Source organism: Solanum dulcamara, chromosome 10 (assembly GCF_947179165.1).
Source record: "Solanum dulcamara chromosome 10, daSolDulc1.2, whole genome shotgun sequence".
In the NCBI taxonomy this organism is placed as follows: Eukaryota; Viridiplantae; Streptophyta; class Magnoliopsida; order Solanales; family Solanaceae; genus Solanum; species Solanum dulcamara.
The window spans coordinates 2,487,988-2,509,841 of NC_077246.1; the positions used below are offsets into that span (position 1 = coordinate 2,487,988).

Here is a 21,854-nt window from a genome sequence, read left to right on the forward strand (position 1 = left end):
AGTCAAAAGCACTAGTTTTCTTTTTTCCTACACGAACTATTATCATCTATATATTAAAACACACATCAAAACTTACTAGCTAGGCCAACTATCAGTTGTTCACATTTTAATCCGCCATCACCAATTCACCGTCTACATATGGTGATAGCTAATGTAGGAAAAGAGAACATTTAATAATTGAGACGTGAAACTCACGAAAAAATAATAATTTAATGTGATTTTTGTTAAATTAGGTCTTAGGTCTAACTCACACCCCAAAAGTTAGCTCAAAGAGAAGAAGATTTTCCAAGCCTTATAAAAAATTCACCCATCTCATTAACCACCAATGTAAGACTTTTGTCATTGTTCAACAATTTTGATCATTATATCTACACGATTCAATATATTCATCACGTCTGATCTTAAAATGTAAATTACACAAGGGTTTGAAATCAGACTTTTCATCACGATGATAGATATGTGTTTCAAGTATGATTTAATGTAGATCCAACTTTCAATTCACTCATAAAATTCAAACACAATCACCCCGTCAATATATAAAAGTCAGGAAAGACGATCCAAGTTGGCGTAATATGATTGGAGACAACTCATCACTCATCACCATGACAAAAATCCAACCTGGCCCAGCCCAAGTCAAAACTAATACCTCATCAACATTAAATAGTTAATCCATTAATTGATGTAGCAAAAAAATTATAATTACTAATACACTAATAACTTTTTCCTAAATTCCTCTTTTGTCCCCACTACCCAACACTTCCTCTATCACCAAGTAATATATATAATTATAAAATATAAAAATTATATATAAAAAATTATTATAGATTTGAAGAACTGTTACAGTTCGAAAATCTGTAGAAAAATTCAGGGAAAAAAAGTGGAATTTATAAGTGAATTGGAGATGAAAAACTAGATGATAATGGCAAATTCTAGCAGAGATCGTGAACTTCTCATTCCGGTAGCTAACACCGGCGCCGGCGACGATGGCTCCGGCGACAAGCCTTCATCTTCATCCTCATCTTCATCTTCATCTTCTCACCATCACTCCGGCCGTGAGGTTAATTCCGTAATTTTAAATTGAAATTTTAGGCAAAAAATTCGATGTATAGTAAATATATTTATTCATATTTATGTGTGTTGTTTTTTGGGGGAATTTTGTTAGGGTTTTAGTGGGATTTGGTGATCTGATTTGTTTTGATTATCTGTTTTTGCTGGATTTGTTATGTGTGTTAGTGATTTTTGTTGTTTAAATTGTCTTAATTAGGAGTTAAGAGTTGTGTTTAAGAATTGGATTATGTTGAAGTATTTATAGAAGGAAAGAAATAGATCTTTGCTATGAGCATAATTTATTGCATGTTGGTTGTTTACTTATTAAGAGTGCAAAGTTATGGAAAGGGGAATGCTGGAAGAAGAAGCAACTTTGATGATTTTGTACTCATTTGTACAATAACATGCTGGGGTACTGTTTTTCTTTTTCTAATGACGGGTATCCGTGCTAGCTTTTGCGCACCTCGACTAATTCCGAATGATACCTGCCAGGTACCAGCTAACTCTGTCCACCAAGGCTGACAAATGAGAAGAAATCATATAGTGTTTTTTTTTCTCTGTTGGGATTTGAACTTGAAATCTCATGGTTCTCAACTCACTTCATTGATCACTAGGCTACACGAGTGCTGGTCTGGGGTACTGTTTATCTATAATTTGTTTAGTTTTCTCCCCAAATGGCAAGTTTATCACTTCTGATCTTAGAAGAGATTAGTTGAATATGTTACGGCTACAGAATCTACAGAAATTGATCATAGAGACTGCGGAAAATTTTGCTTGAATCCTTGTTTGATGTTAATTTTTCAGTGTGTTTGTTTACTGTTTCCTGCCACATGAAATTTATTTTATGGAATGAAAGGAAACTAAATACTTAGCAAGTTCAGAAGAACTCAACATAATTAGTTCTTGAGAAACTCTGATAAAGCTTGTGTTTTTATGGTAGGAGAGGACTCAGGTGGGGTACAACCTTCAGTCATTCTTTTACTACTGCTTTATGATTTGCTAAGTTGTGGTATTTTTTTTAATATAAATTAGATTAAAATGTGTAAAAGGTAATACCTTTGTAGTATATTAAATTATTAAAGTGTGTGTTCTCCACGTCGGTTTGGTGCTGTGTGTTGACGTCTTACATATATGAAGCAGAAAGTCTCAAAGAGCTTTGCATATTGTTTCCTGTTAAGTGTTAAGACATTTTCAATCATGTTTTATGCTTTTTTTACTAACAATATGTGCTTTATTTGATTGACAAGACTGTGTTACGTAGGACGTCTATTAATTTGTGTGTGTGTGATATATGTTGGATATAGGTTCTGTGTATGTCTACCCGGAAATGACCTCTCTACCCCACAAAGGTAGGGGTAAGGTCCACCGTCCACGTATTCTGGGCATGTTGTTGTTTTTGTATAAGTTTTGTGTACAAGTCTATAATATATTTGTCGATCAAAAGTAAAAATAAATGTGTACAGTATATTAGTTGGATGTCCTACACTCAGTTTTCATATGTTTGAGTTCTTTCAGATGTGGCATTCATGTTTTGTCTTCATTGCATGGTGTAACATACATGGAATGCTACATTTCTACATCTATTGATATTCCTGTCTGTCCCTGTGCTAGATCTCATTGGAACTGGTGTTAGAGTGAGCAATTTAGGGCTTACTTTGTTGTGGCATAATATTTGGATAGCATCTAATAGTACCAGCCGGTGCTAGGTTGAGCATGGGAGTGATGCTTGGTGATCTGTATGGGCAGTGAGGAACCAAAATGAAAATAATGATTACATATAGGTGGAGAAAGTAATTGGTATGGAGTAAAATAGAGAAAACTATAGCAAGAAATATACTATTGCCCCTTCGGTTATATAGAATGATATAGAGTATATATATTGCTTGCATCAATCAGTGTAAAATATTTTTGTTGAGAGAAATATTTTTAACTAGTTAATATAACATAAGCCTAAAGAATCCCATCATTTTTTTTGGAAAATCTATTGTGTCAAAATGATATTAAGCCCCATTTAAAGAACTTTTCACGTGCACCATACTTGATTAGTTGATTAACTATTACATTACCTGCAGTGCTGCACTGCACATAAATGTAAGAAGCGTAGCACCTTTGGTTTCTGCAGTAATGTTTTATGTGCTGTTGGGAGCAATTGTTTAGTTTGCTTATTGGTCTTTTATTTGTCTTTACTGTTGACATTTACTATTCGTATCTCTCTCTTCTTCTCGACTGCTTATCTGATTCCTTCTACTCTTCGCTCTGCTTCGCTTTCATTATCTTGCATCATTAGGCTATATTTGATAATTGTGCCAAAATCTGTTGTCATAGCTTATAATTTAGATCTCTCTCTTCTTCTCTACTTCTCATCTGATTCCTTCTATTCTTCGCTCTGCTTCTCTTTCATTCTCTTGCATCACTAGTCTAAATTTGATAATTGTGTCAAAGTCTGTTGTCACAGCTTATAACTTAGTTTACTTACTATTCCTACCCTAAGCTTAATTATAGTGACTGGACCTATTGTCATAGCTTATAACTTAGTTTACTTTCTTTCATATCTTAAGCTTAATTGCACAGTGACTGGACTGGTCACAATGAATATCATCGTACTGTTCCTTGATTCCTACTTTCATATTTTTAGCTTGAATCCTCTTTTCATTATCTGACAAAAGCTGTATGTTTTTTGCAACTGCAGACTTTCTCTAAAGTTGTTAGGAGCTGGGCGTCTAAGAAATTCATGACTGGATGGTAAAAATGATTTTCTTCTCTTCAATCTTCCTTTTGATCTAGACAGAGGCTGTATCTCTTTATCTGGTTCCTTGCATTTAGAAAATACAGTTTAGCAAGAAACAAAAAAGTGACAGAAGAATGATTTCCAAGAGCTAGTTAAGCAAGGGTTCATGGCCTACAGAGGAACCGATCCAGGCTTCTATTACTCATTTTCTAGCTTCTGTTACAAGGGTTAGGGTTTTGCACTTTTCAAGGTCCCTTGATGACTATACTACCCACTTTTAGCTTTTGTTTCAGAAGACTAATATAGAAGCACTTACCAGCTAACAGAACTAAGACAATGAATGAACATCAAAAGCATCAGAGTTGTTGTGAGGACTTTGATCAGCTGTTAAAACAAACTAGAGGTAATGCTTGTAGTCAGGCTGTTCCTACCATGTAATAAAACAACAACTACTGTGCCTCAGTTTCAAAGAAGTTGGGTCGATTATATGAATCCCCATTGACCATACTACTCCATTTAACTCATCATGACCCACTTTTGTTGGTAAATATGATTACCGGAGGACAGTAAAAATCCTTGAGCTAACACATCTATCACAGAAAAGAGCATTCTTCTTTCTTGGATTATGCTGTTGAACTTATACTGAGTAAGAATCCACTGGATGAAAGTTGTCAAAATAATCTTGATTAGGAAGCAACACAGTCCACTCTGTTGCTTGTAATTGTCATGGGAAAAGAGTAGCAGGATATGCTTATAAACATTAGTCTTTGTCTTCACTCTTAGCTGTGATTAAGAAAGATGTTCTTCCCTATTCCTTACTTTTCTTGTTGTTACTCACTCACATCCTTTTGCAGTGTCATCCTATTTCCTATAGCAGTCACCTTCTACATAACGTGGTGGTTTATTCATTTTGTGGATGGCTTTTTCTCTCCAATCTATGCTCAACTTGGAATTGATGTTTTTGGTAAGCATTTGCGCCTTCTCCATGAAAAACAACTAACTTTATTCCTATGTTGTTAATGACACTCTCATTTCATGGTGTCTTTAAGTAATGTTCTTTATCTCTCTTTGGACATTAAGTGCACTGTCATGCTAAAGAAGAAAGCATTCCAGATGAATTAGCGAATAGTTTTATGGTACCATAAGTAAATGTCAGCCATATTAGTTTAAGGCTCTTTTCTTGTGATATATTAGCAGTTCATGTCTTCTTCTTCTGAGATGACCTCCTTTTCTATGGCTTTTCTGATCAGGTCTTGGATTTATGACTTCAATCACTTTTATATTTTTGGTCGGGGTGTTCATGTCATCATGGTTGGGGACGTCAGTTTTGGGTCTTGGGGAGTGGTTCATCAAAAGAATGCCATTTGTTCGGCATATCTATAATGCTTCAAAGCAAATTAGCTCTGCCATATCTCCAGGTATGCGTTATGGATATTCAGTTTCATACTATTTTCACGAAACAGCTTTCAGTTGGAGAGTGATGATTGATACATAACCTCCTAATGCAGATCAGAACACACAAGCTTTCAAGGAGGTCGCTATAATAAGGCATCCACGCATTGGTGAATATGCCTTTGGGTTCATTACCTCATCTGTTATCCTGCAGGTATGCCAATGATTATATGCTTTGTTTGTATTCTTCAATAATAAGAATTCAACTATCAACTTTTTCTAGACCATTTTGAAATTTCTTATTACATGGTGGGCATGTGTAGCAATTATTTTTTGGAAGAGGGTCTAATTTACCCCTGTACTATGCTAAAAGGATCATATTTCCTCTCCGTTATATTTTCGGTGCAAAAATGCCCTACCGTTATCCAAGTAGCTCAAGTATACCCCTCCTCCGTTTGAAATGTCCAAGGTGGACATTCAATTCCACATGACACATTTTGGTGAAGTGGACACGACTTGGCATGCCACCTTACCGACCCAAACCATTTTATCCCTTCCCCTACAATTGATTTATACATATTAATTTTTGGATCATGTGGAATTAGAAAGATATTTATTGGATTATCAAGTAGCTGGAAAACTGTGAGTGAACAGTTTATTGATATTACAACTATTTCATTTATTAAGACTTTCAACTATAATACGTAAATGAAAAAGAAAGACGAAGGAACTACAAGAAAGTGAAAAATATAGGGAATATTGAGAAATCAATGATTCAAAATGTAGTTACATTAACCCTTTTTACTCCTACTAGTTTATATTATATTAAAAGCATGAATGACTTTTATGTTAAAAAAAAGGCGAAACCCATTGGTGGCCCCCTAAAGTTGGCACCAACTTCCACTTAGACACCTTAACTAGGCTTTGTTCATTTTAGACACCTCAAGTAAGGCTTCGATGTGTCATTTGGACACTTTTTTGACAATCACCAAAATATATTAAGTGTGTGTAATGCACTCTCTTGGCGCGTCAAAAACAACAAATTAAATAAAGACACGTGACATATATATATATATCAAAAATAATTATCAAATAATGACTTTTGAATAGAAAAAAATGACCAATAATTTGATGACACGTGACATTTTTTTTATCCAAATAATAATTTTTTTAAAAAATAAAAATTAACAACTATTAATCCCACCCATCCCGCCGTCATCTTCTCCAACCCCACCCTCCAAACCCCAACCCCTCCCCCACCCCACCAAATCTTCTTCTCCTCCAACACTCACCCAACGCTATCCATATCATCTAAAGAGGAAAAAACTGGAGCTATAATGGCAAACAAAATAATAAATCAAATTGGATCAAAAAATTCGACGAACCTCCATTTTTTTGGGCAAGATTAATACAAATCTAAAATTATTTTCTTTGAAATTGTTAAAGAATTCAAATCTTGAAAAATCCACAACAAAATTCGAAGTCCAATTAAAAAACAATTGGGCTATTCTCCAATTTCTCAGATTTCTAAGAACAACTTCAACAATACAAGTAGTTATCTTTGAACCCAACTCATCAAGTTCTTGACTTATTGATGAATCAAGAGGCTTAGTGAATATGTGAACAAGTCTATCAACGATTCTTGAATCGTCTGGAGAGATTGGGGGAGGGGAATTTATGGGTTTTGGGCAAATGGGTGTTGAAGAAAATGGAGAAAGATTGTGTTTTGTAAAAGGAATTTGTAAAAGAAGAACACGCAATGAAGAAGAAGAAGAAAATGAAAAAGAAATGATGGCAGAAATGAAGAAAAAGAACAACAACAAAAAAAATATTTTTAAAGAAAAAAACGTTTTTCACGCGCTTAAAATGCGTGCAGCACACGCAATGTGCCAAGTCAGCACAATGTGTCAAAATGACACATCAGAGCCTTACTTGAGGTGTCTAAAATGAACAAAGCCTAGTTGAGGTGTCTAAGTGAAAGTTGGTGCCAACTTTAGGAGGCCACCGATGGGTTTTGTCTAAAAAAAAATTATGTTAAAAGCATGAAGGCCTTCAGCGAAATGTTGTTCGTCTTTTAACCCTACACAAGTGTATTTGAAGTTGGATAAAATGTATAGACCCTAATAATATATTTTCTACAAAACAAGCTCCTTTACCCGTACAAGCTTGTTTTGTAGAAAATATATTATTAGGGTTTATATATAATTACGGTTTTATCCAACTTCAATTACACTTGCAAAGGTTAAAAAAGACTAACAACATTTCTCAAAAGGCTTTCATGCTCTGCAAAATAAATACTACCATAATGACTCAGTGGTGATATTACTCTACTAAGCCCATTCTCCAAGATCAATATGGTGATGAATAATAACCTAATCAAACGGCTAGTAATATCCTTTAAACTTTTTGTTTCCCATATAATGAAATGCAATATTCATTACCCCAATCAAATTATAATTTATATATACCTGCATATCCTCTTGCATTATTGCTAGCTGATATATATATGACCTAATTAGAATGAAATAAAAATAAAAAATCTAAATATATCCATCTTTAAGCATGCTTTGTGAGTAAATGGATGGGAATTGGAATGGGTCTTTCATATGAACGAAACGATGACGGGGGGATCCAAATGTGTTTTTCCAGTTTATTTCTTTAAATGAAGAGTTTAAAATTTTAATCGTGAATACAGTGGTGGTCATATTGGTGGCAGTGATGGTGAAGGGAGTGGAAGAAAAAGAATGGAAAGGGGTTACATGATTATGTGGGATCGAATATCCACTTTAGACATTTTTAACAGATGAGGGGTATATTTGAGCTACGTGGGTAATGGTAGGAGTATTTTTGCACCGAAAGTATAATAGAGGGCAAATATGATTCTTTTCGCAAAGTAAAGGAGTAAATTTGATTTTTAAATTTTGAAAGGGGAAGTGGGGGAGAATCGAACCCTCACCAACAAGGTGAAAGTTCATGTAGCCAACGTAGCCAACGAACTGGACTACGAAGATTACCCTATGGGTAGCATTAGGATCATATATCCCTGCTGTTGGAAAAAATTATAAATGATTGCATCTTTTGTCCATTTTATTTGAAATTCACTTGTGCGTTACTCTGTCTTAACATCCAATCCAGAACTATTCAGGAGACGAAGAGCTATGCTGTGTGTATGTTCCTACAAATCATCTTTACATTGGTGATATATTCCTAGTTAATGCAAAAGATGTTATTAGACCAAACTTGTCTGTCCGTGAAGGGATAGGTAAGAGATCTTTTCATCATCAGTCTCTTGAAAATATATGCATTGAGTTGTTCTATAAGCGTGAGCCTTTTTCCAGTATCAATGTCTTCTTAATCTGAGGGTTCTCATCAATTTTTTGATCAAGATATATTATGCTCATGGTTGAAGCACTTTCCGACATACTCTTTTCTCCTCTTCGCAGAGATTGTTGTATCTGGTGGCATGTCGATGCCTCAGATACTGTCGACACTGGATCCAGGAAGTATTCAAGTCAATAGAAGTTGACCTTACAGAAAACATATCTGATAAAATGCTCATCAGTCATCAATTTTTCCCCTTTTTTGTTCACGAAAGCTCTTTTTTTTCTTTTTTTTTTTCCATCTTCTTGATATTTGAGGTGTTAGATTCAGGTCACTTATGTGACAACTGTGCTGCAGTGTAAAATGTAGGAAAATATAGTTGGTTGATAATTTTAAGTTAATAGGTTCCTCTCCTTTTGCTTAACTCCTAACTTTTAAGGTTATATTGAATGTGTTATATTACTCCTACTTGATTGTGAAGAAGACAATTATTTTTTGAAGGTTTGGGTTAAAATCGTGGGATCAATCAGAATTAATGAATAATTTATTTCAAAATTACGATATAATATGTACCAAACTCTTGTTGATTCGTCAGATTTGTGCTATAAGCTTGTTCATTAGACACTCATGGTGATTCATTTGGATTTGTGTTGAGTTCATCCATCAAAAACTCACAAAGCACACTTTTATTACGAATACTCGAATAGGATCAAAACTCACATTTTTACACTAGTTATTTCAAATAGGATCAAAACTTAAATAGTAGCAATGATATAAACCTATTTGTGTAAAATCTCTCTTTGAAGGGTGTGTTTCTATGGAGTATTTTCAATTTTTTCATGTTTTAGTTGATCAAATTTTTTGTCTAAAAAATTGGAATAATGACTTTCGTAGTAAAAGTACGAAAAATAAGTTCTATAAGTGAATTTCATATTACTTGTGTCATCCTCCGCCTCCAAACAACACATATCACCATCGAGGTCCACCTCACATAGTATTTATTTAGCTATACATGAATGTTTTTAGGATAATAAGTTGGGAAAACTACACAAATATGAGGCAAAGTAATATCCAAATTGGACTCAACCAAAACTAATTACCTTGATTAGACCCACATTCCAAACTATTTATGCGATTTTCCCTTTGTTCTATTTACTGAATCACTACTTCTTCATCCTTATCGGAGTATACATGTACTTTGATGGTATTTATATATTTAATGGTATTAAACAATAATTGAACAATCTTTTCACTTAAACACTGTCTGTTATATATATACTCTGATGGTATCAAAGAATAACTGAATAGTATTTTCACTGAAGCACTGCTTCTTTCTCTTTGATACCATCGGAGTATATATATAGTCCGATAGTATCAAAGTACCGAAAACACCCTTGGTAATAAACCTTTTGAATATTAGCTCAATAAGAACCCAAAACAATTGACATTAAGCCCACAAAGCCCATCACTTTAGCGATTTCTGATCGGCCCGCTCCATAATAGCCCATCACTAAACCCTAGCTTCCTTCATTCTTCTCTATATAAAGTACCTTCGTCCCCATCAAGCTCAATCACTCGTTCATCTGATCTAGGGTTTAACAGCTTTCTCTTTCTCCATAAGAGTAAGCTCTGCCCCTTCGATTTTACAGTTCAATTTCTGTTAGATTTGTTTGTTTTCACTTAATTTTCTTTGGCCTATGATTAAAATTCTTAAATATAGACAAGCATATGTCTGAATTTTCATCATGTTGAAATCCTAATCTTCTCTATGAGGCCAATTATATCTATTATTTTTTGTTTTTCTATCCAGATTTCTGCTTTTCGTGCTCAGTAATTAAAAAAATCTTTTTTTTGCTGTATCAATTGGTCATATGATGATTAGAAGCATAGTTCAAATGAAATCCTTGTGATTACAAAATCTCTTTTAGTCTTTCGCTCCTATCTGATGACTCTTTTTATTAGTATTAGAAATCTGATTTTAAAGGTAATTTATTGTTTTTTTTTTGAGAAATTGTAATGGTTTAGCTAAGTTTCTATTGGAAGCAGCAGCCAAGGTTTAAGTACATTCTATCCTTCTTGGGCCCTACTTTGTGGGATTACATTGTGTTTGTTGTTGTTGTAAATTGTAATAGTTAATGGACAATGACGACTTATATCTATTGGTCTCGTTCGTCGTAATGGTGTTTAAATCCACCTTGACGACCATCCTGATATATCACTACCCATAAACTGAGTCCATTAATTAAACTTAATTATGTTTATTTTTGTGTTAATTTAGAGTTATAATCCTTAGTTTATGTATTAATTGTTAAATTTCTGATAATTGAATTCTCTCTTTGTAGTGCTGTGATGAAATTTTTTGGTGTCGGAGACTTTTGGTCGTTGATGGTTTACACAACCCTCTAAGAAGTTCTGAGCACTATTTTGTTTTCAATTTTAACTCAAATATATTGTGTGTTTAGTTAGTGTTAATAATTAATTGCTAATTAATTTATGTTGAGGAGGAATGAAGTGATGACAGACTTCATATGTTAATTCACTGAATTACATTTTTTATGATGTAAAGAGTGAATCCCGACAGGTTCTGATCGTTTATTAATAATTAATCCTCCATTAAATGTGATTCTGTGGTGTTAATTTTTGTAAAATTATAGTCTTGTGGGCAAATGATGAAATTTTATATATCGTAAATGGGTAATTTGCGTCTGAATCTTTCTTTGATGCTATAACCTTGGAGAACTGATGCCCCCTTTTTTATTTTTTTACTTTGTAGTATTCTCTTATGTTTGCATTTTGTTTTAAGAAAGCCAATTAGCAGAGCAAGGGTGTCTTTCAAAAATGACACACATTTGCATTGAAGGTTGGCTATATTTATAGCGATTCTCCGTGCCTTTCAAACTTTCTTCTCGTATTGATTATGGCCTCGAACAAATTGCTACATTTTCCCTTCAATTTTCTCTAAATTTGGCTTGAAAATAATGACTTGATCCTGACAATGAGGTTATATTATCTAATTTTAATCAAAGTTCTTTAATTATCTATAAACTGTTAAATTTGTGAGCTTTTCATTTTTTGTGCACAACTTGGTTTGGTTGATGTCATTTACTGTGATGCACATTTGCCCTTCATCTTGGACTGCACTTGATTGTATTTATTTGTTTTAATGTTGTTGGCCGATGATTAAATTTCTTTTATAGACAAGCATATGACTGAATTTTCGTCATGTTGAAAGCCTAATCTTCTCTATGAGGCCAATTATATATTTTCCTCTAGCTTTAAGCTTTTGGTGTTCAATAGTACAAAAAATGTTCTTATTTTTGGTGCTGTTATTATTAAATCAATGGGTCATATGATGATTTGAAGCATAGTTCAGATGAAATCTTTGTGATTATAAACAATCTTTTTAGTCTTTCGCTCCTATCTGATGACTCTTTTTATTTGTGTTAAAAATCTTATCTTTAGGTAATTTATTGCTAATATTTTTTTTTTGAAAATTGAAATGGTTAATGGACTGTGACGACTTATATCTACTGGTCTCGTTCGTCGTAATGGTGTTAAAACCACCTTGCCGACCATCCTGATATATCACCACCCATAAACTGAGTCCTATTATTAAACTTTTTATGTTAATTCACATTTTCCTGATGTATTTAGTGATAATTTTTCGAGTTTTTAAAATTTGTTTTTCCTTTTATGGTGCCTTGATGAAAAGTTCATGTGTCGGAGACTTTTTGTCTGTGATGGCTTACACTACCCTCTAAGAAGTTCTGAGCACTATTGTTATTCTAGTTTCAACTCAAATATTTTTATTAATTTCTTCCGAGGATGAACGAAGTGATGATAGTATTCATAAGTCTGTCAATCCTCTGAAATACATTTTTATGATGTAAAGAGTGAATCCCGACAGGTTCTGATCGTTAATTGATTAATCTTCATTTACTCGGTACTTTTTTTGTTTATTCATTTTTTAACTTTAGTTTTATTGGCAAATGATGAATCTTTTATATCGTAAATGGGTAATTTGCGTCTGAATCTTTTATTGATGCTATCACCTTGGAGAACTGATGCCTTTTAAACTTTTTTACTTTGCATTTGAGTGAATTTGATGGGGGTTTTCATATTGTAGATTGTTGATTGAAATTGAACTATTAAAGAATAGGGTATATAATATGATACTGGACTGTAAATTTGTGCTTGGATTGCTGTCATTTGTGCATTAATGTACTGGTGGTCCTGCATGTCTATTGATATGGTGCCGCTCGGCATGACTAAGCTGGTAATGAAGCGATTAATGTTGGTTTTTGTAACTGACACTGCAACCAATGATGACAACCACTATGATCCAACATCAGTATCTTCACTACCAGTTATACCAGATGTACTGATGAAAGAATTTGAATGCCAGATTGATGGTTTCTTTCATAACCTTTAGTTTTTATCCTTGTGTGTTAATATCTGTTACTTTTGTTTGTTTGTTTTGATATCCTTGGCCTATAATCAAAATTCTTAATTATAGACAAAATTCTGTTATTAGCTATTTGTATGCTCATTCCACCAACAATCTGATTTTGCGGCTTTACAACTTTCCAACCAAGAGAAAATGATGCGTATTTATTGTCATCTGACTCTGCATCCTATGTATGGATGCAAACGTAGTGATTGACTCGTTATATCTGATTCTCTCAATGAATGAAAGAGAACCTTGGAACCAAGATGATTTGAAAAAGGCAAGAATTATATACCCCTTTTTAGAACTGGATATTTTGATGTATTTACAAGTTTTGCTTATAAAAAGTATGCTTTTATGGTTGTGTAGTTATTGCATTTGATTATCATATTACTTTGCTATCGCTATTTTTTTCTTGTAAATTTGCATTGCATTGCTTTCCTTTTCACAAAAAGACTAGCAATGATCCATATTATATTTTTTAGCATTTAGAGGTCACAATTTTAATAGTTTCAGTCAATTATTTTTCAAAATCTTTATAGAACTCTCCGCAATATTTTTATAGGACCTTCTGCAACAATCTGGGAAACAATACGTAACCTCAACAAGTTTAATATTGTTTTCTTAGCATTTAGTGGTTACTCAATAGAAATTAGGCGATTTTTTAAATTTTTCGTATGTGTTGGTTATGAATATTTTGGTGATATGACTTTTGGTTAATTTTCTTGCAAAACCTTCAAAGGACCCTTGGTAATGACTTGAAAAAATAATATGTGTAGTTTCGATATAATCCACGTTTTTTGTCATAGCAGATAGGGGCTCCAAAAAAGGAATTAGACGATTTTTTTAATTCTTTATGTGTGTTAACAAATTAATTTTTTAGTGATATGACTTTCGATTATTATTTTTGCCAAACATTTATAGTACCGCTGTAACGATTTAGGGGAACAATATGTGTAGTGTCGGCATGATTCATTCCATTTTTATAGTATTTTGGGGCTATTCAACATAAATTATACGCTTTTTAAATTTTTTCATGTGTGTTATCTCATTAAGTTTTTTTATGATATGATTTTTGATCAATTTTTCTTGCAAAAATTTTACAAGACCATCAGTAACGATCCGAGAGAACAATATGTATAGCCTCGACATGATCCAATCCATTTTTAAAAGCTTTTTTGGGACCTTTTAATAAGAATCATTTTAGGGGTCACTCAACAATAATTAATAGTTTTTCTCTGTTTTGTTTTGTGTTAGCCAATGAATTTAATCCTTTTGTGTTAGCCAATGAATTTATTTGGGAACAATACAGGCATTCTCAACATAATCCATGCAACTCTCATAGCATTTAGGGGCACTCAAAAGGATTAAATAATTTTCTCAGGGGAAGTAGTACGTGTAGCCTCGGAACAATCTATGACATATTCACAACATTTAGAGGTGTACAAGCGAAATTAGACAATTTTATCTTTTTCGTGTATGTTAGCCCATGAATATTTTGGTGATATAGTTTTCGGTTAAATTTTTTTGAAACCTTTAAAAGATCCCCTTAAGTATCCAGGGGAGCAGTACGTATAACCTTTGACACAATTCACGCATATTCAAACATTTAGGGGCCGTATAATCGAAATTATGCGATTTTCTCATTTTTTATGTGTGTTAGCACAGGGATATCTTTGGTGAACTGGCCTCTAGTAGATTTTTTTTGAAAACCTTTATGGCCTCTAGTATCTTTGGGGATTAGTACGTGCGACCTCGGCTCGATCCACAATGCGTTCATAATATTTATAGGCTGTATAAGTAGAATTTGGCGATTTAAAGGCCACATATCAAAACATGTGGCTTCGGCACGGTCCACGGTGCGCTCATTGCTTTTAGGGGTTTGCACAAGTAGAATTAAGCGAGTTTGCTAATTTATTTTTGTGTTATCCTTAGATATTTTTATTGAATTGGCTTTCAGTGAATTTTTCTCAAAAATGGTTTTGGGACCATCCGTAGTTACCCAGTGGATCAATATGTGCGGCTTCGACATGATCCACAGTGCGTTCATAGCATTTAGGGGTCGTTAGTTTATGGATATTTTTGGTGAATTGACTTTCAGTGAATTTTTCTCAAAAATGGTTTTGGGACCATCCGTAGTTACCCAGTGGATCAATATGTGCGGCTTCGACATGATCCACAGTGCGTTCATAGCATTTAGGGGTCGCACAAATAAAATTAGGCGATTTTGTCATTTTTTCGTATGTGTTAGCCAATTGATCTTTTTGGTGGACTGGCTTCCGGTGGATTTTTTCTCAGAAACCATTATGGACCCTCGATAGTACTCAGGGGATCAATACATATGGCCTCGACACGATCCACGGTAAGCTAATAAAATTTAGAAGTCGTACAAGAGAAATTAAACGATTTTGAGACACTCTATAGGTACCCGGAGGATTAGTATGTGTGGTCGCAGCATGGTTCATGGTGCGTTCATGACATTTCAGGGCCGCACAAGTGGAACTAGGCAATTTTATTATTTTTTTCGTATGTTTTAGTTCATGGATATTTTTGGTGAACTCACTTCTGGTGGATTTTTCTTGAAAAAAATTATGGGAACCTCAGTAGGTATTCAGGGATCAGTACGTGCGATCTAGCCACGATATACAACGCGTTCATAGAAGTTAGGGGCTGCACAAGAAAAATTAGATGATTTTTTAATTATTTCGTGTGTGTTAGCCTATTGATATTTTTGGTAAACTAGCTTCTGGTGTATTTTTGCCGGAAACCATTAAATGACCTTCCGTAGGTACTCATCTAATCAGTACATGCGTCCTCAGAACGATCTACAATGCGTTCATAACATTTAGGAGCCGCACAAGTGAAATTAGGTGATGTTGCCATTTTTCATGTATGTTAGCCCATGGATATTTTTGTTGAACTACCTTCCGGTGGATTTTTCTCAAAAACCATTATGGGACCCACTGTAGATACTCGGTGGATCAATACGTGTGGCCTCAGCACGATTCACGATGCGTTTATAGCATTTAGGGCTGCACAAGCGGAGTTAAGCGATTTTGCCATTTTTTTATGTATGTTAACCCATGGATATTTTTGGTGAACTGGAACATTAATAACATTTATGGTTCGTACAAATAGAATTAGACGATTTTGTTATTTGTTTCGTTTGTGTTAGCGCATGAATATATTTTGTTGAACTGGCTTCTGGGATTTTTCTCAGAAACCATTATGAGACCCTCTATAGGTACCCATGGGATCAATAAGTGCGGTCTCGGCACAATCCACAACGCGTTCATAGTAGTAAGGGGTCGTATAAGCAAAATTAGATGATTTTATCATTTTTTTGTGTGTTAACCTATGAATATTTTGGTAAACTAGCTTCTAGTAGATTCTTCTTAGAAACCGTTATGAGAACCTCCGTATATACTCCGGGGATTTACATGCGGCCTTCGAACGATCTATAGCGCGTTAATAACAATTATGGGCTGCACAAGCAGAATTAGGTATCCAAAGGATCAGTACATACGGCCTCAAGATAATCTACGGTACATTCATAGCTTTAGGGATCATACAAGCGTAATTAGGTGATTTTCCCATTTTTCGTGTGTGTTAGCCCTTGAATATTTTTAGTGAATTGGTTTCTTGTGGATTTTTCTCGAAAACCATTATAGGGCCCTCCGTAGTTACTCGACGAATCAGTATGTGTGGCTTCAACACGATCTACAATGCATTCATAACATTTAGGGGTCGTATATCAAAATTGGGCGATTTTGCCCATTCTTTGTGTGAGTTTGCCCATTGATATTTCTGGTGAATTGGCTTCCGGTGGATTTTTCTCAGGAAACGTTGTGGGACCCTCTGTAGTTACCCGAGGGATCAATACATACGGCCTCGGGATAATCCACGATGCGTTTAGTTTGTCATTTTTTTGGTGTGTTAGCCGACGGATATTTTTGGTAAATAGACATTTGGTGTATTTTTCTCAAAACCTGTTATGAGACCCTCCTAGGTACCCAAGAGATCAGTACGTTCGGCCTCTACACGACAACAGTTGGGCCACACAATTAAAATTAGGCGATTTTGTCATTTTTTTGTGTGTTAGTCCATGTATATTTTTAGTGAATTGGTTTCTAGTGGATTTTTCTCAAAAACCAATATGGGACCCTCTGTAGGTACCCGGGGGATAAGTATGTGCGGCCTTGGCACGATCCACAATTAGTTCATATCAGTTAGAGGCCGCACAAGCAAAATTAGGCGATTTTGTCATTTTTCGTGTGTCTTAGCGCATGAATATTTTTGTTGAACTGGCTTCTAGTGAATTTTTCTCATAAACCATTATGGAGCGATCCGTAGGTACTTGAGAGATATGTATGTGCGGCCCCGATATGATTTGCGGTGCGTTTATAACATTTAAGGGCCGCACAAGCGGAATTATGTGATTTTGCCATTTTTCGTATATTAGCCCATGAATAATTTTGTTATATTGGCTTCTGGTGGACTTTTCTCCAAAATTATTTTGGGATCCTCTGTAGGTACCCGAGGATCTATACGTGTGGCCTCGACATGATTCACAGCGCGTTCATAGCATTTAGGGCTGCACAAGCAGAATTAGGCGATTTTGTCATTTTTCATGTGTGTTAGCCCGTGAATATTTTTGCTAAACTGACTTTTAGTGGAGTTTTCTCGAAAGCAGTTATGGGACCATCTATAGGTACTCAAGAGATCAGTACATGCAGCCTCTGCATGATCCACGAAGCATAAATAGCATTTAGGGGCTGCACAAGCAAAATTATGCGATTTTATCATTTTTTTTCGTGTGTGTTAGATTATGGATATTTTGGTGAATTGGCTTCCGGTGGAATTTTCTCATAAACTGTTATAGGACCTTTCGTTGGTGTCCAAGGGATCAATACATGCGGTCTCGACATGATCCACAGCGCGTTCATAGTATTTAGGGGCCGCACAAGTAGAATTAGGCGATTTTGCTATTTTTTCGTGTGTTAGCCCACAGATATTTTTGTTGAACTAGATTACGGTGAGTTTTTCTCAAAAACCGTTATTAGACCCTCCGTAGGTTTCCAGGTGATCAGTACGTGCTGTCATGACATGATCCACAACGCGTTCATAGCATTTAGGGGCCACACAAATAGAATTAGGCAATTTTGTTTTTTGTGTTTGTTAGCTCATGGATATTTTTGTTGAAGTGGCTTTCGGTGGATTTTTGTAGGAAACAGTTATGTGACCCTCCATAGGTACTCAAGAGGTCAGTACGTACAGTCCCGACATGATTCACGGAGTGTTCGTAACAATTAGGTGCCAAACATACAGAATTATGCGATTTTATCTTTTTCGTGCGTCTTAGTGTCACGACCCAATTCCGTATGCCGTGACTAGTGCCCGATTTGGACACTTATACGTACCTTTAGCCCCACTTAGCATGTTAGCATAAGTAACAAGTGTAGAAATCAAAAGAGGTCGCTAGAGAGCACATGAAAGCAGATGTAGCACACGAAGGCCGTCACGGAACATAGAAGTCCAGAACACATATACAGGACCCACAGAATATATACAGAACCCACAACATAAGTCTACAGACCTCTACAGAATGGTAGTCTAGTCATATGATGGGACAGGGCCCCGTCATACCCCAGACCAACGTGTACAAATATGCAACAGAAAAGTTAGTACCAAAATAGGGCTCCGGATAAAGTAGCACCGTCAAACAGCAGAGTATATGTCCTAAGCAAGTGGATCAGCAAATCGAGCGTCTGACCTGCGGACATGTAACGCAGCCCCCCAATGAAAGGGGGTCAGTACGGAAAATGTACCGAGTATGTAAAGCATGGCTGTAATAACTAAAGTCATCACCAGAACAGAATGTGCAAAACAAATGAGCAAATATCCAGAAATATCAAAATGCTTATCACAACCCCTGATAATGCATGTAGAAAAATATATGTCATATCCGGCCCTATTACGGGACACAGTGAACAAAACGTGGTCGCCATCCCATCACCGGCGCCACAGCACAGCATAACTTCAGAGTAGGAAATATCTTCATAATAGATCATATCATATCATATGGTCATATCATATCATAACATTAGACATCAGCATATGTGTACATGACACAGCATAACTTTACAAATGACCCATGTATAGAGCGTACTTGCCCTCTCACATCGGGGCACGACGAACAAGGTAGGGAAGTACGCACGATCATATATATCTTGGCCCGGGCTCAGTGAAGAAAGCATTGAGGCATCCACGCGTGGAGTAGTGAGAAATTAAATGCAATTTAAATCATATTTGAGACTCGATGGAATGATCAAAATGAGCTATCATTCAAAAATCAAGACAAGAGTCATATCAAGTACCTTTTGAATGTCGCTATGGATTATATCAAAATAGAACTTCTGAAATCATATACTCGTATCAAGGCATAATAAAATATCTTTTTGAAATCACGAAATTGGCCATCCAAGTGGCTCTGAAAATAGGAACTCCCTGGGAGTCATATAAAAGTCATATATTTGCTTCATAAAAGTCATGCCAATTATTGTAAGAGTTCCAACATAAAAGGGTAAATAAGAAACACTTAGGACTGGAATCACCTTAGAGATTGTATCATCTTTTACTTACATCTAGGACAAGCCAGAAGAAGAGAAAGGATAGGCTTTACATACTTATGCCAAACATGCCAAGAGAAAGAAGGGGTAACTTTACATACCTCTTATGGATTACTCTTAACCACGTTCGCCTCGTCGTCTTTGGAACCTATTTAACATGAGAGTAATACTAAGATTAATAACCTTTCGATTTCCCATTTCCAACTCTACAACCACATATCCATATGAATCATTTCCTTATCCCTTTCCCTTGAGTAGCTTATTACTAGCTCCGAAGTTATCGAAAATCGGACAGCATTTCCCCTATAATTTTAACATCCCCAAGATTTCAACTCGGCTAAAATATCAACAACCATACCAACAACAACAACCAGCAGCACGTTTATAAGTAAATCACTTCAACTTTACACAATACAAACTCCAAACAACTCGCTTAAAACTACGATACCAAAATAGAGTTTTTAACCTTTATTTCATAAAATTCTTAACAATATGAAACGGAGGGTCGTGTTGCTGCAACTAGCAGCACCCACACCCTTTTTAAAACACCTTCCAGCCCTGAAACACGTAACCAAACAATCGGCAACCGCAGTACCATAATCACAACACACTACTCGACTTCGATTTAACTATAACGACTTCAGTTTAGCTTGTTTCTAACGTCAAGCATTCTTATACAATTTTTCCACTTTCAACCTTATTTAAGACATATAATATACCTCATAACATCATCATAAACTCCAGTTTGAAAGGAAAAACCGTACCTTGCCCAAAACTTGCCAAACTCGCCAAAACACGCCTTGGAAGTTTCTTTAGCGCGACTAAAACTTTGTGGCTGCTTGCTGTCCTTTTGGTGCTGCCCCAAATCATAAATTTACATTACTAACACCTTCATATCATCATGGTATACCCTAGATAATTAATAAACGGAACAAAATCGGAAAACTTACCTTTTTTTCCTCTCTAAATCCGTAGCCTCTCTCTCTAGCTTAGGGTTTCTCTTCTCTTTTTTTTCTCTAGAGTTTTCTTGAACTTAGGAGATAAGAATGACTTTTCTTGATAAGGATGATCATAAAACATATATATATAGTCCACCTTAGAGGGTGACATGTGTCAACCTCTAAGTGGTGAAATATGTCAAACCCTGATTAGGACAACATACCACCTCCTCGAACCATGAGTTGCCATATGGCTTGTGGGGTCCACCCCCTTTCTCCAGCTGCTGTCATGTGGCACTCTCTCATGCTGCCATGTGTCACCTTCTTTTCCCCTCTCGTGGGTTCGTAATATCGTCTTATTTTACGAACTGATATAATCCTTGCTACGTAAGCTTGATATATACTCAAGTAGCTTAAGTATGTAAGATTTTCAAGTTGGTAGCTTACGTAAGTAATTCGAGTCCTACGACTCATTACTTGGCCTCCAACTCCTTCCGGATTCTTATAACCGTATTTTCAATCTTCCCTACTATGGGGTGTCACATTCTCCCTTCCTTAGAGTTGTTTGATAGTGTTATAGATTATCCGGCTCACATGGTAACTTTTAAGAAGTTTAAAAATCTTTAAGAAGCTTTAAGAAACCTTAAGAAGTTTAAAAAACTTTAAGAAATCTTAAGAAGCTTTAAGAAACTTTAAGAAACTTAAGAATTCTTCCAAAAACTTAAGAATCTTTCAAGAAATTTAAGAAGCTTAAGAGGCGTTTCAAGATACAAAAGTATAGGGTATAACACTTAGCCTATGGATATTTTTGATGATCTGGATATCGATGGATTTTTCTTAGAAACCGTTATGGCACCCTCCGTATGTACTTAGGGGATCAGTACGTGTGGCCTTGGCACGGTCTACGATGCGTTCATAGCATTAAGGGTACTCATAAGCATAGTTTGGCGATTTTGCCTTTTAGTGTGTGTTAGCCTGTAAATATTTTTGGTGAACTGTCTTTCGGTGGATTTTCCTCAGAAACGGTTATAGTCATAATGGCAAGTCCCATTTAGGACCTCGTCCACTCGTCAATTCTATCCTCCAATCAACTCAATCAAGACTTATTTAGATAAGCATTTATAACCCTTCATTAGGACTCATCACAACTCTAAGGCTTTAACCCAACAATTCAAGTAGAATAGCACATTCAAGAAAATTGACTTATGCAACATAATCACATGGTTAAAGAGATCAACAAAACATAATAACAAGTCATCTCCCTCAACTCATACTAACATGACGGTTTTAGGAACTTCTTAGCTCAACAACATCAACACCAATAAAGTCAAATTAATAGGAGACAAAACTCA

At 35.4% G+C, this 21,854-nt stretch overlaps 1 protein-coding gene, 1 long non-coding RNA gene and 12 other non-coding genes across 14 annotated transcripts; all 14 read left to right on the forward strand.

Annotated features, from left to right (window-relative positions):
• The first annotated feature begins 805 nt into the window (after positions 1-805).
• Positions 806-8,956, forward strand: LOC129870330 (protein CONTINUOUS VASCULAR RING 1-like). The gene is made up of 7 exons (XM_055945066.1): positions 806-1,057; positions 3,737-3,789; positions 4,630-4,739; positions 5,026-5,193; positions 5,284-5,381; positions 8,303-8,429; positions 8,611-8,956. Exons 1-7 carry the CDS (start codon positions 914-916, stop codon positions 8,691-8,693), a joined length of 783 nt encoding a protein of 260 aa, XP_055801041.1. The 5' UTR covers positions 806-913; the 3' UTR covers positions 8,694-8,956.
• A 1,004-nt stretch (positions 8,957-9,960) lies between these two features.
• Positions 9,961-12,913, forward strand: LOC129871403 (uncharacterized). The gene is made up of 2 exons (XR_008762251.1): positions 9,961-10,110; positions 10,831-12,913. It is a non-coding gene; the product is annotated as an uncharacterized LOC129871403 (long non-coding RNA).
• LOC129871856 (small nucleolar RNA snR60/Z15/Z230/Z193/J17) lies at positions 10,351-10,442 on the forward strand. The gene has a single exon (XR_008762326.1). It is a non-coding gene; the product is annotated as a small nucleolar RNA snR60/Z15/Z230/Z193/J17 (small nucleolar RNA).
• On the forward strand, positions 10,626-10,725 carry LOC129871858 (small nucleolar RNA Z43). The gene has a single exon (XR_008762328.1). It is a non-coding gene; the product is annotated as a small nucleolar RNA Z43 (small nucleolar RNA).
• LOC129871866 (small nucleolar RNA U61) lies at positions 10,830-10,908 on the forward strand. The gene has a single exon (XR_008762333.1). It is a non-coding gene; the product is annotated as a small nucleolar RNA U61 (small nucleolar RNA).
• Positions 10,995-11,080, forward strand: LOC129871879 (small nucleolar RNA snoR14). Its single transcript, XR_008762344.1, has one exon. It is a non-coding gene; the product is annotated as a small nucleolar RNA snoR14 (small nucleolar RNA).
• On the forward strand, positions 11,146-11,239 carry LOC129871862 (small nucleolar RNA Z101). Its single transcript, XR_008762330.1, has one exon. It is a non-coding gene; the product is annotated as a small nucleolar RNA Z101 (small nucleolar RNA).
• On the forward strand, positions 11,306-11,430 carry LOC129871853 (small nucleolar RNA snoR86). The gene has a single exon (XR_008762323.1). It is a non-coding gene; the product is annotated as a small nucleolar RNA snoR86 (small nucleolar RNA).
• LOC129871855 (small nucleolar RNA snR60/Z15/Z230/Z193/J17) lies at positions 11,829-11,921 on the forward strand. Its single transcript, XR_008762325.1, has one exon. It is a non-coding gene; the product is annotated as a small nucleolar RNA snR60/Z15/Z230/Z193/J17 (small nucleolar RNA).
• Positions 11,997-12,095, forward strand: LOC129871857 (small nucleolar RNA Z43). Its single transcript, XR_008762327.1, has one exon. It is a non-coding gene; the product is annotated as a small nucleolar RNA Z43 (small nucleolar RNA).
• On the forward strand, positions 12,185-12,263 carry LOC129871867 (small nucleolar RNA U61). The gene has a single exon (XR_008762334.1). It is a non-coding gene; the product is annotated as a small nucleolar RNA U61 (small nucleolar RNA).
• On the forward strand, positions 12,318-12,406 carry LOC129871878 (small nucleolar RNA snoR14). The gene has a single exon (XR_008762343.1). It is a non-coding gene; the product is annotated as a small nucleolar RNA snoR14 (small nucleolar RNA).
• Positions 12,469-12,561, forward strand: LOC129871861 (small nucleolar RNA Z101). The gene has a single exon (XR_008762329.1). It is a non-coding gene; the product is annotated as a small nucleolar RNA Z101 (small nucleolar RNA).
• A 171-nt stretch (positions 12,914-13,084) lies between the features above and the next one.
• LOC129871880 (small nucleolar RNA U31b) lies at positions 13,085-13,168 on the forward strand. Its single transcript, XR_008762345.1, has one exon. It is a non-coding gene; the product is annotated as a small nucleolar RNA U31b (small nucleolar RNA).
• Positions 13,169-21,854: the final 8,686 nt, after the last annotated feature.